At 33.8% G+C, this 16,380-nt stretch overlaps 2 protein-coding genes across 3 annotated transcripts in view; both read left to right on the top strand.

The window, feature by feature from the left end:
• The first annotated feature begins 219 nt into the window (after positions 1-219).
• Positions 220-954, top strand: LOC111641338. The gene has a single exon (XM_023387476.1). The coding sequence runs from the start codon at positions 220-222 to the stop codon at positions 952-954; it is 735 nt and encodes a 244-aa protein (XP_023243244.1).
• Positions 955-6,950: 5,996 nt separating this feature from the next.
• Positions 6,951-16,380, top strand: part of LOC111641227 (ATP-dependent DNA helicase Q1-like) — a 73,701-nt gene continuing 64,271 nt past the window's right edge. For both annotated transcript variants that reach the window (XM_023387366.1, XM_023387372.1), the window contains exons 1-3: positions 6,951-7,077; positions 10,343-10,513; positions 11,323-11,502. In XM_023387366.1, the coding sequence (XP_023243134.1) occupies positions 7,059-7,077; positions 10,343-10,513; positions 11,323-11,502 (370 nt within the window). In that variant the 5' untranslated portion in view covers positions 6,951-7,058. The remainder of the gene's footprint in view (positions 7,078-10,342; positions 10,514-11,322; positions 11,503-16,380) is intronic.

Below are 16,380 nucleotides of genomic sequence, written 5' to 3'. Positions count from 1 at the left end.
AAAATGCTTCTGTAAAAATATAAATAACGTTAATAAATATAGGCGTATAAGAAATAACCGTACTGATAGAATATGAAAAGAAATGTGAATAGGATAATGACGATCTAAATTCACTTGGATTCACATGCCAATATACGATTTATTAAAAAAATCAGAAATTTTAAAATTGACATCATACTGATTCAAGAAAGCTGGCTTATCCACGCTAAAAAGCGTGACATGCCACAGTTTATTGCTTACTACAATTACAGAACAGGCTCCCCTGGCGGAGGCCTCATCACTTACATCAAGCTCCACATCCCGACGTCCCTCATTGAAACAAAGATAACCAACGGGGCTGGCCAACCTGAATGGATTATCACCGACATCTACTTGACTAAACGCATCAGAATCATAAACGTATACTTCTCCCCACAAGCAAACAACCACCTCACGGAAAGTATTCTTAACAGAAATGACCATTTCACCACCATCATTTGCGGTGATTTTAACGCCCATAACACCATGTGGGGTAACTCCTCGACAGATGTCAGAGGTCGCATTATCGCAGACCATCTTATGTCCACCGACACTATCCTCCTCAATGATGGCCAGTTCACATATTACAACCCAAAAGGTAATAAAACAGCCATAGACCTCACTCTCGTTACGAACGACATTGCAACACTTGCAAACTGGAACCCCTTGTCTCTTTTCTGCGGCAGCCACTATCGCAAGATCGAAACCGACTTTTCCAACATCAGGACAGGCAAACTTAAAGCGAATAACCAAACTCACACTAGCACCTACATTAACATATCACAAACATTCATCTTCTGGGCTACTCACACGGACTGGACCTATGACGATTTCATCAACAAATACAAAGAACTCACATACACCCTTATCAATCGCAACCACGTCCACAGAGCCACAAGCCCCCGTGCTGGAATAACGAATGCCAACGGAAATTAGCAAAAAACCGGCAAGCATTTCACCGCTTCCACAGATATACTAACCGAGAAAACTGGATCCATGCCAAACGAGCGACAGCAGATCTTCAACACACTATACTTGCTCAAAAACGCACTTTTTGGAAGAACCTTTCTACCTCTCCCAACTACAAGAACAATTTATGAAAAATAATCCACCTCCTACGCACAAACTAATCCCCACAACGATCATCTCATCATCAAACAAGACGGGCAGACTATCACACACCTGTGAGGACCCAAAAAATGAATTGAAATTAAATAATTATTATTAGAAATTTATTAAAACGAAACTAGAAGAAAAAAATCGTCTATTGTTAAAAACCGATCAAAGATCGAATTAGTTGCGTTAGTCATATGAAACCGCGACGAGAGGAAAAAACTTTATTGATGTAAACAGAACGTAATAATTTTAAATGATTAATAAGTGTAAACAAACGACCTCCAGTAGAGATGGACCTTTGAAAAGTCGTTCATATGCACATAATTAGAACATAGAAATTTGGAAAAGAGGAAAGATTAATGACGAAAAAGGACATCGCGTCGTGTCGTTAAATTTCAAAAAACGTCACAGACTAGACAACAATGGTGGAAAATATGAGCGCAAGTTTCAAAGTTCCATCAACATTTTGCAGCCAGAATAACGGATGGTGTCAAGTAGATTCTTCAAGGCGGATCTTTCTCGTGACTCGAAAAGGAATCGTTTTTCGCTTAGAAACAGACGAGGGAGCCAATCAGAAAACAAATTGGAGAACGGAGATTGATATAATCCCCGATCTTCAAGGACAGAGGGACTTCTTCCATAAACTGTGCTGCGGAGTACCTGCACTCCAAAAAGGTCCGAAGCGAAAACTCTCTGTTGTGTGTCGACGCACAGAAGACGAAGAGTCCGCACTAGTGTCCATCGAGAGAGCCGTGCCGCCGACGCTTACCCACAAGTCTCCTTACCTACCGCAGCCCCGGGGCCCATCTCCGAGTGACGATAGAAAAACATCCTCGACGTTTAAAACTTATGAACATTTAACTGGTTAAGAAACTTTGTGCATAGTGTAAGTTATTTCCTGTTAAATTAAACAGATTTTTGTGAGATTCTTGTCATCTGTGTCTCCTCCGCCACACCCACACGCGTTCGACCCTAGATCATTCTGACGTGGGATTAACGATTCCCCCTCCGGAAGTCGGCGAACTTACACACCCTAATCGTCAAGCTGACATCTTCAACCAATGCTTTAACCCACAAACTCAGATTCATCCTATTCACATTCGCTCCCCCACCAAACAGACCTTCCTAAAGACGCCTTCAATTGTCTTTTCACCGAACATGAACTCAACAGCACTTTAAGGAAAGGGAGGAACACCCCCGGTTTAGACGGCATCACCATGAAGATTCTCAAAGCTTTCAACAACCAGGCCAAACGCCAATTACTCAACATTTACAATAACATCTGGACAACAGGCTCCATCTCCTACCAAATGAACAAAACAATCATCATCCCGATACGCAAACAAGGTAAAGACACGACGAACGTCGCCAATTACCGTCCGATTGCCTTGACATCAACAATCTCTAAAACCGTCGAACGCATGATTATCAAACGTTGGCACAACCTTGCCCATCAACAACAATGGTTCAACTATAAACACTTTGATGGCATTCCGGGCAAGGGGACAACAGACCTTCTTACCCACATGATGATCCAGATATACACTCCGCGTAACAGGCCAATTCCTCAACATCCTCACCTTCGACATACACAAAGCTTTCGACTCTGTCAAACATCATCACATCCTCCGCAAAGCCATTGCCAAAGGCCTCAAAGGCAACTCCCTCATATGGTTAAACAATTTCTTACATAACAGACAGGTTATGGTTAAATGGAGAGGTCATACCTCTTCAGAACTCACCGAATGCATAGGTATTCCTCAAGGCAACGTTGTCTCACCGTTTCAACCACAAAAATGTGCTATTCTCCGCATCCAAATCAACATCCATAACAATCAGGACATTATTCTCCAGGGCCAGAACATCCCTGAAGTTAACAAACTGAAAACTCTTGGCATTTTTATCACGGCTAATCTCTCTTGGAAAACACACGTACAGTACAATACATCCACAACAAACGCAGAAAACTTAACATTTTCAAAATTTTCTGCAATAAGAATACAGGCGGCCATCTTACTGACCTCCTCTGCATTGCTAACAGCACCATTGGTAGTATTATTACATACACCATCCCCAGTATAGCTTCCCTCACCAAGACACAGCTCCACACCTTAGAGTCTATTCAAACCCAATACGTCAAACACAGCCTGGGTCTTCCCATCTCTACTTACAACACCGTTACACTCCGCACCGCAAATAAAACCTCCCTCTACTGCCGCTTCCACAAATGCATCATTAAACAAAACTGCACCTACGTCAAGAAAGCTACCTCAGACCTCCTTTTCCACTCCATTATTCAGAACATACACAATTCTGGCGCCTCTCTTGTCAAGATTCCGTTCATTCACTTCACCCGCTCCTGACTTCTCCTGCACAACGTTTAACCATCCAATCTTCCGTTAAAGCCGTCCAGCATCACCAACGCCTTCATCCACAACATCCATCTCGACGACCTTGCCTTCCAAAATTCCAATCTCCCGGACATTTTCATCCAACAGTCCTTTATTAAAGAATGGGAGGAGCAGCAAAATATCAACACCATCGTTGCCACTGATGGGTCGAAAACCTCCAAGACCGTGACAGCGGCTTTTGTTGACACAAAAAGAACATCGCGGCTCACTTCTCTCTCCACCCTGAGGCCACGATTTTCACTGCGGAAGGATACGCAATCCTTCAGGCAATCCATCATGTCACCCACAAAAAAGGCTGATGCCATCATTTGTACAGACTCGAAATCGGTTCTTAAGGCTCTCCACGCTCAACATGAGAAGTCCTCTACCTTAATTCAAATCATTAACACCATCCTCAACCAAAGGCATATCTTAACCTTCAAACCAAGCTTATCTGGACCCCGGCTCACAAAGGCATTCCCATCAACGAACAAGCGGACAATCTCGCCAAAACCAACCCCCTCAACTCTAACATCACCCACTACATTACCGCCGAAGACCTCAACTCTCTCATCAAGTCCGACAACGAAAAACATATGAACAACAAATGGAACGCCTACCTCAAAAACTATCTCTACCCTTGGTTTTCTAACATATCAGATATTTCTATTCCTGACATCACTGACCGCCGTATCAACGTCCTCATCAACCACGCAAGAACAAACTCTTTGCTTACTAACCACTTTCTTTATACCCGCAACATCTGCACCACTGACCAGTGCAAATACTGCCCAAACAAAACAGACACAACCATACACCGACTCAACGAGTGTTCAAAATTTGACGACATCAGGGGTAGAATCCTCTCCAACAACAGTCTAACAAAAAATCATCTTCTCAACATCAGCGACTACCTCCAATTAAACCCGAAAGACGTTTGCCTTCAATCCTTATCGACCTTTTTTAATGAATACAAAAATACCTACAACTACTAAATCAATTTAACTTTCTCATCTCTCATTATGACTGCCAACGGTCCACTCATGTGTACTGACATGTGTACTGATTTTTCCAAACATGTGTACTGATTTTTCCAAACATTTGTGTACTGATTTTTGTGTACCCCGACATGTGTACTGATTTTTCCAAACATTTCTTCTAGACCAGGGATGTCCAGCCCGCGGCCCGCGGGCCGCATGCGGTCCAAGGCAAGTTCCAATGCGGCCCAATAAACGTGTAAACAAAACCGACAAATTGTTTTATTTTATTTATTTTTTTATTTCAACGGCATAAACTCAAAAAAAGAAGTTTCACAAAGCCGTAAACTTTTATACATATTTTATTTTTGAGTGAAAAGGAAATATTTTCAAATACTTGGAAATGTGTGAATGACGAAGGAATACTATATAAAGCTAGAGTTGTGACTCAAAGGATCAGGGGCGCCGCTAGCTGTTTGAACGCCCGTGTACAATACCGATTATGCCGCCCCCTGTTTAACTACGACTACCTGCGCTGAGCTTGCCAGAAAGGCTCTTTAGTGTTGTCTCATAAAGGTGTGAAAAAAGAAAAGAAATACTTTACAAAAAGAACTATTTATTATTACTAAGTTATTTTTATTTACTTAAGTGTAAAACCATATAAATATTTATCTACAGAAATTGAACTCTTCTTGCCTTCATGTTTGCGAAATCTGCTATCAATTTTCTTGTATCCAAGCTGTCTAAGATTTCATGTTCAATTGAAACTATAGCTATAAACTAAATTACTTAGTCTTTGCTGGTGCATTGTTGATCTTAAATNTGTGACCAAAGAACTTTAACCTCAAGCGTGCAATCATTGCCTCGAAGGTGATTTGTGGTCGAATTTTATCTAGGACTTCTTTATTACTTGTTCTATCTGTCCACGGGATTCTGAGGATCCGCCGCCAACACCAAAGTTGGAATGCATCTATCCTTCTTCTATCCCTTTTTCTTACTGTCCAGCTTTCACAACCATAGGTTGTGATTGGGAATACAATTTCCTGGACCAGTTTGGCCTTAGTAGATATTTTGATGTCTCGGCTTTTCCAGATGTTGTCCATCTTGGTTAGAGCAGTGCGGCTCAAGGTTAACCTTCGCTTAAACTCCTCTGTGCATGCTCCTGTTCTACTTAACTTCGAACCAAGAAAGATAAAATCATCCATAATCTCTAGTTAGTAGTCATCTACTGTCACTTTCCCATGCAGTTCAACTGTTGTCATTACCTTGGTCTTTTGGATGTTGAGCATTAGGCCCATCTCTTCACTCTCGTCTTTTATGCTCTTGATTAAAGTGACCAGATCTTCTGCCTCTGCTAGTAAAGTTGTATCATTTGTATACCTCAAATCAGGGGTGTCAAACCCGCGGCCCGCGGACCGCATGCGGTCCAGTAAACGTGTAAAAAAACCGACAAACTTTTTAATTTAATTTATTTATTTCAATGGCATAAGCTAAAAAAAAAGAAGCTTCACAAAGCCGTAAACCTTTATATATATATTATTTTTTAGTGGAAAGAAAATATTTTGAAATACAGTACTTGGAAATGTGTGAATGAGGAAGGAATACAAAATAAAGCTAAAGTTGAGACTCAAAGAATTATAGACCCAAATTCAGGAAAAGGAGGAAGGCCAAAAGACAAAAAGTAGTGAAAAAGGTTAAATAGACTTTCTGTTATGCAAATATGGATCCATAATTTTCCAATCTTCCTCACATTTTTATCTTTTGTCCTTTCTCTCCTTTTCCCGAATTTGGGTCTATTATCCTTTGAGTTCCAACTCCAGTTTTATTTAGTATTCCTTCCAGCATTGCATGATTTGGCTACTTTGCGCCAAAGTTGTCTGCCCTTTTTTATTTGGCGTAAAAAATATCATTTGGCGCATTGACTACTTTTCGGGCTACAAATTATTTATAAATATATTAGTCGAATAAAAATGCACTTTAAAATGGTGTTTCGTCGTTTTTTTATTAATTAGATACCCAAATAAAACAAATATTTGTGCTTTTCAAATAAATTTTTGTTTGTCTCCTTTATAATAAATGAATTTATCTATTTCTAAGTAAAAATTGAAAGTGTCTGTAGAAGTAATTTTTTTAAAATATCCTTTTCGTAATAAAGTTTTAATACTTATTACTATAATCTAGACATGTTAATCCTTAAATATACAAGTATATTTAAGGATTAGGTCGCAAATATATTGTATATACTTGTGGCCCAAAACGCCATGACACCTTCCAAAGTGGCCCAGAGGAACAAAAACGTTGGACAACCCTGTTCTAGACCTTCCAAGTTTTTCAACTTGAGATCACCATCTGTTTCACAACCCAACTCCACTCACCTGAAATAACTACTACACGGGGCGAAATAGTCAAAGTAGCTAACGCCTAACTTCAATACTAGAGGGCGGCAAGCAAGCAAGCAACCACGTTTTCGTAAGGAGTGAGCGCGAAACTATGGCTTTAAATTTAGAAAGTAATTGTGATCGTTTCTGATTTTCTAAACAATATATTTGTTAATTACATGTTGGAAATGTCTTCGGGTAAGAAAAAGTATCGTTTATTTATTTTCCTTTTCACCGATGATGATTTGACAATTTATGAATTTTGACAAAACGAAAACAATTATTTTTGGGATTCTAAATAAATACACTTCTTATGACCCTTCTTATCCTCTGTCCGTAGACGTGTTTTACCAAAGATAACGACATATCCAATAAATATGTATATATAATATAATAATAATAATGAGTTAATAAAGATGTTTTTATTTCTATATTAGTGGAATTATAAATTTATAATTTGAAGAGGATGTGTATGTAATAGATAGTGGTCAATTTTTCTATATTTAAAATCAGTATATATGTTTTTATTTCTCAACTGTGAAAATAAAGGCTCTATTCAAGCTTCGAATGAGATGGTTGGGACTTCAACAGAGCTGTAGACCATATCTGTAGGACCAAAGTAGTCAAAGGAACCACATTTCTACATTCAACCCTTTGCAAGATACAACCTTCTAAACTTGGCCTACTTTCTGGGCAGGGGTGCAATTTGTTGTGCTGTGCACTCTGCTAAAACTCACATTTAACTATTTAGCGACGTGATTATGCCAGCTTTGAATAGTTCTTGAAGTACTCGTTGTTATATAGTTTTAGGGGTGAAGTACTAGCAATAGCAAGCACCTCAGAGCACGGAGAATAGGCAGCAGTACTGGTTCAAGGTAAAAACTGTTTTTGGTCAGTAGAAGTTAATGCATTTCTTCTTTATATTATAGGCACTGGTTACTGTTATGGCACCAGTGCCACATACAAACATGACATCTGCAACCAAGATGGTGACTGGAACTGTCGCATTCAGGTTTAGTATTTAGAAGCAAATATTCCGCAAATTGTCACACGTAGGGATATGGCTTCTTTGACTTATTTGCTTCTAAGGATATGGTCTACAGCTCTGTAAGGTCCCAGCAGTGTCATTCAGATCTGCAATTTTACCATTTTAGTAATTAAACATTTCTGTAATATGTATACAGAAGTATATACTATAACATTATTGTTTGCATTAATTAATATTAAATATTGCATTAAGGGTATTCTCATTTGAAAAGCCCAATAATGCTAAAATAAATACTGTACATAAAATAATGCTAAAGATCATTCAATATATAATTAAAACTTTCATAATGTTTTGCAGAATTCATTCAATTATTAATATATAAATTTATATTAAAGCATATTAATTTATATTAAGCATATTAAAATATTAATTAATTTAGTCTAAAATTTCTAATGTATTTTAGACACCACTAAATAGATATTTCATTGTATTAAAGTATAATGGATTATCTGTTCAGAGGTTGTACTGATATTCTGAATAAGTAGCATGCAGTTAATGATACTTTATTAAAGGCATTAAAATTTCCTACTCTTATAATATATGCAACCGTAATTAATATTGTCTGGATGATGTTATTTTGGATTGGAGACTTATAATGTAATCGTAGAGAAAAGGCAGGGTTATAGAGAAAGATTGAAAAACTCCTCTTGCTTGTAGCCATTGTAGGTGGAGGGGACATAATGTTTGCTGGGGAACTGCTTGGCATTTTTTTCTTCTAAATCTTTGCAACTTTAAAATCAGTACAAAATTTGGCACGTATTTGAAATTGGAACATGAGCTCAAAAGTTGGTACTGTACTGATTAAATCAGCAGGCTATAGCTGGTTGCTTTAGTAATAGGAAATTATCTAAATGTTTAGCAGTTTTATCTTACACAATTGATCTAATAGTTATCTAATGAATCAAATAGTAATTGATATTTGTGATGGGCAATATTTTTGTAATATCAATGCTGTTGAATAGTTTTGGTGTAGTCAACTATGAGATATTGAATGATTTAATCGAATGATAGTATTGTGATTGTTTGCATAGACTGTCAACTGTGAATCATCAAGTTTACACAAGGGTCAGGTCTAGTAATGAAGGAAGGGGGAGGTCTACCTATTCTGTTCTTTGGCAGTATTTGCATGCATCTATAGTAAGAAGAAAAAAACATACATAAAACTTAAATGGATATGTATTTCAGAAGAATTAAGTTCTTTCATACTGAGTTCAGACTATTACAAATGTAAATTGTATTTGTGGTTTTTGCAGTAACAGCTTGCCTTTGTAAATGTCATCCTGTGCATTATTTAGAGAAAAATATTTATTTTTAAAAATCATTCATAGTGGCAAAATTTCAAAGATGAGCTGCACATTTTCATATATCTGAACAGCTGCAGTTCTTTGAAATTCTGTAACAATCTATTCTATATATGAACAGTAGTAGTCTATTTTTGAAATCTTTGAAAGATCTTTGGAACATTGAAACATAAAAAATTTTACATTTTTGTGCTAACATTCCATTTACATCGAAACCTGATGATGACTATTTAAAATGGAAGAAAACATTTGTTTAGACGACAGTTATTGCTGGCTTAATGGTAATTGCTGATTTTTTATTTAAATATATACCAGTAGCATTGTGGTGATTGAACATTGAACTTTTGAAAATTTCAAGTATTCCATTTTATGAAATATTATCTGATGATGGCCTGAAAAAGTCAAAAACATTTGTTTTAGCATATATTTGCTGAAGTTTAAAGGTTAGATAGAGATATTTTTATGGTTAATAATTGCACAGTTTGACAATCTGATTGATACTATTAATGATACTGCCTAAAATATTTAGTATCAGGTACTGTACTTCTTTAAAGTATTGATAGTATCAGCATTTGCATTGGTATCGACCCATTTCTTCATATGTTATGAAATTTTAAGTATGCAATCCACTTAATTCATAAATAATTAAAAATAATGAGTTGTAATTAAATATATATATTTAATTTTTATTATATAAAAATTCATATAATATATATAAATATTATATAAATTATATAAATAATATTATATAAAAATATATAAAATTTTTAATCTAATTTTTATTCATGTAAACATTAGGTTGTGTGTATGTGTTGTAAATCTGTATTAATATAATATAAATATAATATCTGCAGATTGCTAATTATATGTAAGAAAAATAATGGATCATTATCATATTGGAATAGATAGAAAGATGATCTTATAAGCCTAAGATAATGAATAATTTTTACTTATTCATTAATCTTATTACTTTATTTGGATCTAATTTATTTTTATTACATAATATTTGATTACTTTATAGTTTTGAATTTTGTTTATTTATGATATAAATCTTAAAAATATATAATTATTTTAAACAAAATTTATAATATGAAATTTGTTTTTAAATTTGTAGATATTGAAGATGAGTTAAATGATGTTGAAGAACAACTTCAACAATTGGAACAGGAAATTCATATTTTGTTGAACAAACAACAAGAATTGCAACAAAAACGAGAAAAGTTAAAGCAGAAGTTACAGTTAAAAGCTTCAGAAGAATTATCAAAAGTTGATTGGGAACATAATGGTAACTTCATGCACTATACTTTTTTATGTGTTACTGATATAATATAAATCCTAATCCCTATTTTAAAATTTATTTATAATTACATTTTGTATTTATATGAATCAGCAGTGCCCATAGATTATAGATAGGGGAGGGCACAAGCTATAAAAAAGGGTAACGTATGTACATTATATAAAATATACTTTATATATATAGGATATAGATAGCCCAACTAGATCACATTCTTTAAAAACTTGTTAAAAGACCATTCCCATATGCATAATGTTAAACAATCAATTAAATATATATACTATTTCATACTATTAAAATCATAATGATGCATCTTGTTATTTTTAAAAGTAACAAGTAAAGATGCATCATTATGTAATAAGATAGTAAAATGTTATTTTAATTGTGTGAAATATTTGTATAACATTTTAATAAGAAAAAAAGAAGAAAAAAATATACTGAGTATTCTGTACCTTGTAATTTTTCTGCATCTGATACATCACCAGTTCACATTTCTGTACAGTAATTATTCAAACATATTTTTGTTTGAAAATGAATTTGAAAGGTTATAAATTCAATTTCCAATTTATGATTTAAAAGTAAGTTCTAAAGTTATATAATTCTAGTAAAGTGTAAAATATCAGTTAATATTATAGTGCACAAATTTTTCTTAGTCTTGTATTACAGATCTTACAACTAATAGTAACATTAATATATATACATATATTATTTTACATTAATGAATCTTATATCTAACTGAATCATCAAAGATTCTGTTAGATATAAAGCCTTGAAATCATTGTTTGTTTTTCTTCTAATAGATTTTCCATGGTCTACAAAATTATTAGAATTGCTAAAATCTGTTTTCAAAATAAATTCACTTCGACCATATCAGTTATCCACAATGAATGCAACACTTTCTGGACAAGACTGCATCTTAATAATGCCAACTGGTGGAGGGAAGAGTTTATGTTATCAATTAACAGCACTTGTTTCTTCAGGTTAGTAAATTTTGACTATCTCCTTCCAATCTTAGGTATGTGTTTAGTCATAGAACTGAGGAATGTACAATACCTTACAACATTTCACAGACTGCAGTAAACAAGTTTTTATTCTCTACATTGGAATATCCTTAGGACAAATTAATCTAAATGTTCAACAGCTTAGTTTTATTCATTCAGCAGCCCATTGTTCATTATACATTTTTACGTTAGGTCTATATAAAATAGTCTTGTAGCTAGGAATGAATTATTGGGGGTGGGCTAGATTGTTAAATGATGGACAAGCTAAAATGTATAGATTCATAAATAGACCTAATATTAGTAGGAATGCTACATGAACTCCTTCAACTTTTATCATTTTAATTTTTCTGCTTTTTTAAACTGGAGAATTAAAATGAATGATTTTTGACAGATTATTATTAATTTAATCTGTTAAAAATAGGTTTATATTATCTGATAATGCAAGGGATGAGAATTAGATAAACAAAAAAAATTAATAACTGAAACACGACACACAGAGAGCAGGTTGTAATGAATGAATAATATATGTGATGCAGTTCCAAAAGAAACTGGACTGTTTTTCTGCTGAGTGATAATATAAACTATTCTCTTTTTGTTACGAAGTCAATGTCTTAAACATTTGAGTCTGCCAAGTAGGGGTTGAGTTTTCACATCAATAGGTTTGCTACAAGCAATTTGGTAACATTGTCTTAGTGTTGTGTTGTGATTCAAGAATGAACTTGAAATTTGAACAAACATTAAATTTTGCATTAAACTTTTGAAATGCTTTTGGATGTCTATAGTAAGTCATGGGCAAGACTACAATATCTTTCACCCAAGAAGGCAACACAAGTCAGGATTGTGACACAATGCATGTTGATAATTTATTTTTTTCAAAAGGGAATGGTGTCCTGGGAATTTGTTTCTCATAGTCAGACGCTGAATTCAGATTATTACTGCAACATTTTGAGTTGACTCTGGAAGTAGTTTGTTACAAAAGACCAGAACTGTAGCATAGCCAACTCCTTCATGATGAAGCTTCCACATGCAGCCTTCAAAGTACAAGCAAGTGTCTTTTGCAAAAAACAAATAATTTTCTTCCTCTCTTTCTACTCACTGGGTTTAGTCTTTTATTACTTCTTTTTGTTCTCAAATAACATTGAAAGTCAAGAGCATTTCAATATAATAAAGGAAAACCAGCCTGAATCACAACAGGTACAGTACTTTGGAATTTTTCAAACAGTGACTTTCAAGGAGTATTTCAAGTTTGGCAGAAGTGATGGAATTGCTTTATAAATTATGGAATGACTACTTTGGGGGAGATGGCAGCTATATTTGTATTACGTAAGTATTGAAACTTTTATAGATTGAATCTCGTTTTTTTTTATCACATTTCATATTTTTCTTTTCCAGTCAGCACTATTAACTACAGTTCATGTGTTAAAAAAATAACAGTTGCCTAAGTTTACGTGATGAAACCAAAAGCATGTATATAAAGCATGAGGGATTACACAAGGACTCCAATTCATAGGGACTACAGGAGCTTAAGTCTTCCCATTGATACAAAAAGCATTAAAATTTATTTGTTTAAACTTCAAAATGTTATTTTTAAAACATTTATGGTAGTGTGAGATCACGGAGGTGTTACAATGTTACTTGTAACCCCTTTGGTCTGTCGTGTCGTTAAGACTTGTTCACTGAGTCACTGAATGGCTTTTTATAGAATGTCATTGGGATCACAGGATCCTTCCGACATCAGGACTGACACCAGCTAGGGTAGAAGTTTCACACCCTAACTTGCAATGTTCTGTGTAATGTTTAAATGGAGGGCTTTAACGATAACAATAAAGAATTTAATGTATAAAATAAAACAAAGAGATACGTAAATCAAGACACTTAATATAACCTATTGTGAATCAAACCTATAAATCTAAGATACACCTCAAAATAAATAAGAGAGAGAGAAAGAGTTTACAATCAGTAAAAATAATGATAATACCTCAATAGTTCAAACTTGGAGAATGTGAGATGAATGTGGGACTATCTTTTGTTGTTATTCTTATTGCAGCTTCCTTCTGGTAATGAACTGCGTCTAATATGGCAAGTTCTTCTTGTCATGGACTGCCATCAATAATGGCAATGTTGGGTTTCTATTGACTGCCCCGAACTTGTGAATTTTTCCCCTATTTATTCTCAGTTCTCACCAATCAGAGTGTAGGATTCTGATCATCTGACCAGACACATATCTGACACAAGAGACAGATGTTCGTCAGATAAATTAGACAAGAACTTTCTAAGGGAAGTTCTACTTCCCTTTCCCACACAAAACATTGATTTTTGTTCTATTTTATAGCTGAAATATTACATAGAGATTATTTATCAAGTGGGAAATCTAAGACTGTAGTAAATAAGATGAATAAATTATCAAATAAAATTGTTCTCCACTTTTGCATTCTCACAGTAGCGAATTTGGTTTATTGGACCATCCATAATACAGTTGTCTTATAATTATTCAATATTTTTAATTTTTGAGTTAGTCCCTTTGGGTTCTTCTGGATCTGGTAATGCACAGGTTAGTCAGCGGTGTCCATATGCACTGCTGACTAAGCTGGGACTATAATATTTTTAGAGGATTTAGCCACTTCTTGGCTCCCTGTAGCTATGGCATTGGCAAAACAAAGCCAGTATTGAGTGTTTTATATGCTATTTCTTTGAAGTAATATTTGCTATTTCTTTGTTATTCCCTCTCTTTGGTTCAACAACCCTGTTTTTAAGAAAATCTGACACACTGGTACCAAATCAGGCTTAGACCGATGCACTGTGTTTTATATCTCCTTTGGTCAGAATTCATATTATCATCCAAGGAATGTGGTATCTTTTGATGGTAATATGCTTTCCTTAGAGAAAATATAGTTGCTCAGATGAAGACAAAAAAATTATTTACGACTGTTAGACTTAAACTCTGTGTGCAACATTGAAACATTTCTGTTTACCTTTACAAGGTACAGTACAAATAAAGTCTAACTTTTTTACATACTATATATAATTGTAAATAATATATATATATATATATATATACATTATATACAATTAATATTTACAGGGTAATCTTAAAGCTCGTGTGCAGTTTTATACTTCAATAACTAAAGATGTAAAGTACAAATATTAATCTATGCTGTAAATAATATTTGAGAGTTAAATTTTTGTAGATTTTAATGTAATAATTTTATCTATGTAGAATCAATTCATTCTATTTTATTTACAGATCAAGTTAGTGATCCTAAGTAGTTAGGGTCACTAACTGGATAAAATAAAATAGAACGTCAGTACGAAAGTCTGTAAATAAAATAGAACGTCAGTATGAAAGACAGTAAATTGAATATTTTGTTTTGCAAGAATAAAAGTTAATAACAGTTGTTAGAAGAAAGTACTGTTGCATGTTTGTCGTAGTGATTAGAGTGCTATATTTGAATAGCTCTTATTAACTTTAATTCTGCAAGCCAAAGCATTCAGTTTATTTTCTCTTTCACTCTCACCATTTGGAGTCACAAATGAAATCTGCAAATAAAATAAAATTAGTTTTACTGCATTCTTATGTTAGATATAATCAGAAGCTGTTTTAAAAATGCTCAAATCAATCTTTAATGGCAACAAACCTCCTGATTAATAAAAGCGTTTCTATTGCTATTTTAAATTATTATAAACTTTTAGTTCCTTTTGTAATTGCATTATTATCTAATGGGATCTGTTTTTTACTGTTGTAAATCCAAGTAGTGAATGCTTTTTCTTTTTCTCAGTTATTAGCACTTGTGAATGAGTTGTGGATATCTGCCAAAATGAAGGATTCTATGGCAATAGCAGTTCTAGTTTTTTGATCATTATGCTATAGATTTTTGCATCATTTATGTCGACTTTTTGCAACATATGATATCTTTTATACCTTTTTTTAGAGGGTAAATCCAAACTTTTGGATGTTTGTTGTGGATAAATAAAGTTTTTTTTTGTGTGACAACTGTTTACTTTAATTTTGCTTCATTTAATTCATAACAAATAAGCTGGAATTTAATTTATAACAAAGAAATTATTTCAATACAGTTTTTAATAAGAAAGTTTAATAATACATACCCTTTGAAAAGTTTTTATTACTTAGAAGATAGAATTCAATTTATGACAGAAGATTTAAACAAAGAAAAGGATGTACAGTACCAATTCATTTAGAGACAAAACAGATTAAACAAGGATGGAAGAAACTGAAAAATAATAGAGCAAGTCTTGGAGGAATACCGGCAGAACTGATAAAAAATGGAACAGAAAAATTATTTAGAATGACAACAAAATTATTTGAAAGGTGTCTTAATGGAGAAGATATTCCAAAAGAATGGAAAATTGGCTTTTTGACATCTATCTATAAAAAGGAGACAGACAACAATGTGAGAACTATTGAGGAATTACAGTAACAGCAACATTTAGTAGATTATATGAATGAATAAGAAGAGATCTAATCGAAGAAGAATATCAAACAAAAGAAAAAGAAGAGCAGAGAGGATTCAGAACAGAAAGATCATGTATGGACAATATTTTCTGTATAAAACAGATTATGGAAAAGAGATTAGCAACAGGACAGGAAACTCATTTGTTGTTTATAGACTTAATGAAGGTATATATAATGTCCCAACATCAAAACTATGGGAGACTTTAAAAGAGATAAATATTAATAACACTTATTAAAGCAGTTAAAGAATTATATAGAGAATCTATAATGAAAATAAAAATTGGAAAAAAAATATCAGAAGGGTTTATGGTATCAAAAGGACTAAGACAGGGATGTTGTATCTCACCAACTTTATTTAAAATCTACATAAAAGTAGTATTGAAAAT

Source organism: Centruroides sculpturatus, unplaced genomic scaffold (genome assembly GCF_000671375.1).
Source record: "Centruroides sculpturatus isolate CEXI.00-Female unplaced genomic scaffold, Cexi_2.0 scaffold101, whole genome shotgun sequence".
NCBI lineage: Eukaryota > Metazoa > Arthropoda > Arachnida > Scorpiones > Buthidae > Centruroides > Centruroides sculpturatus.
The sequence above is the reverse complement of the archived record's forward strand: the minus strand, read 5'-3'. Positions and strand labels throughout refer to the sequence as shown.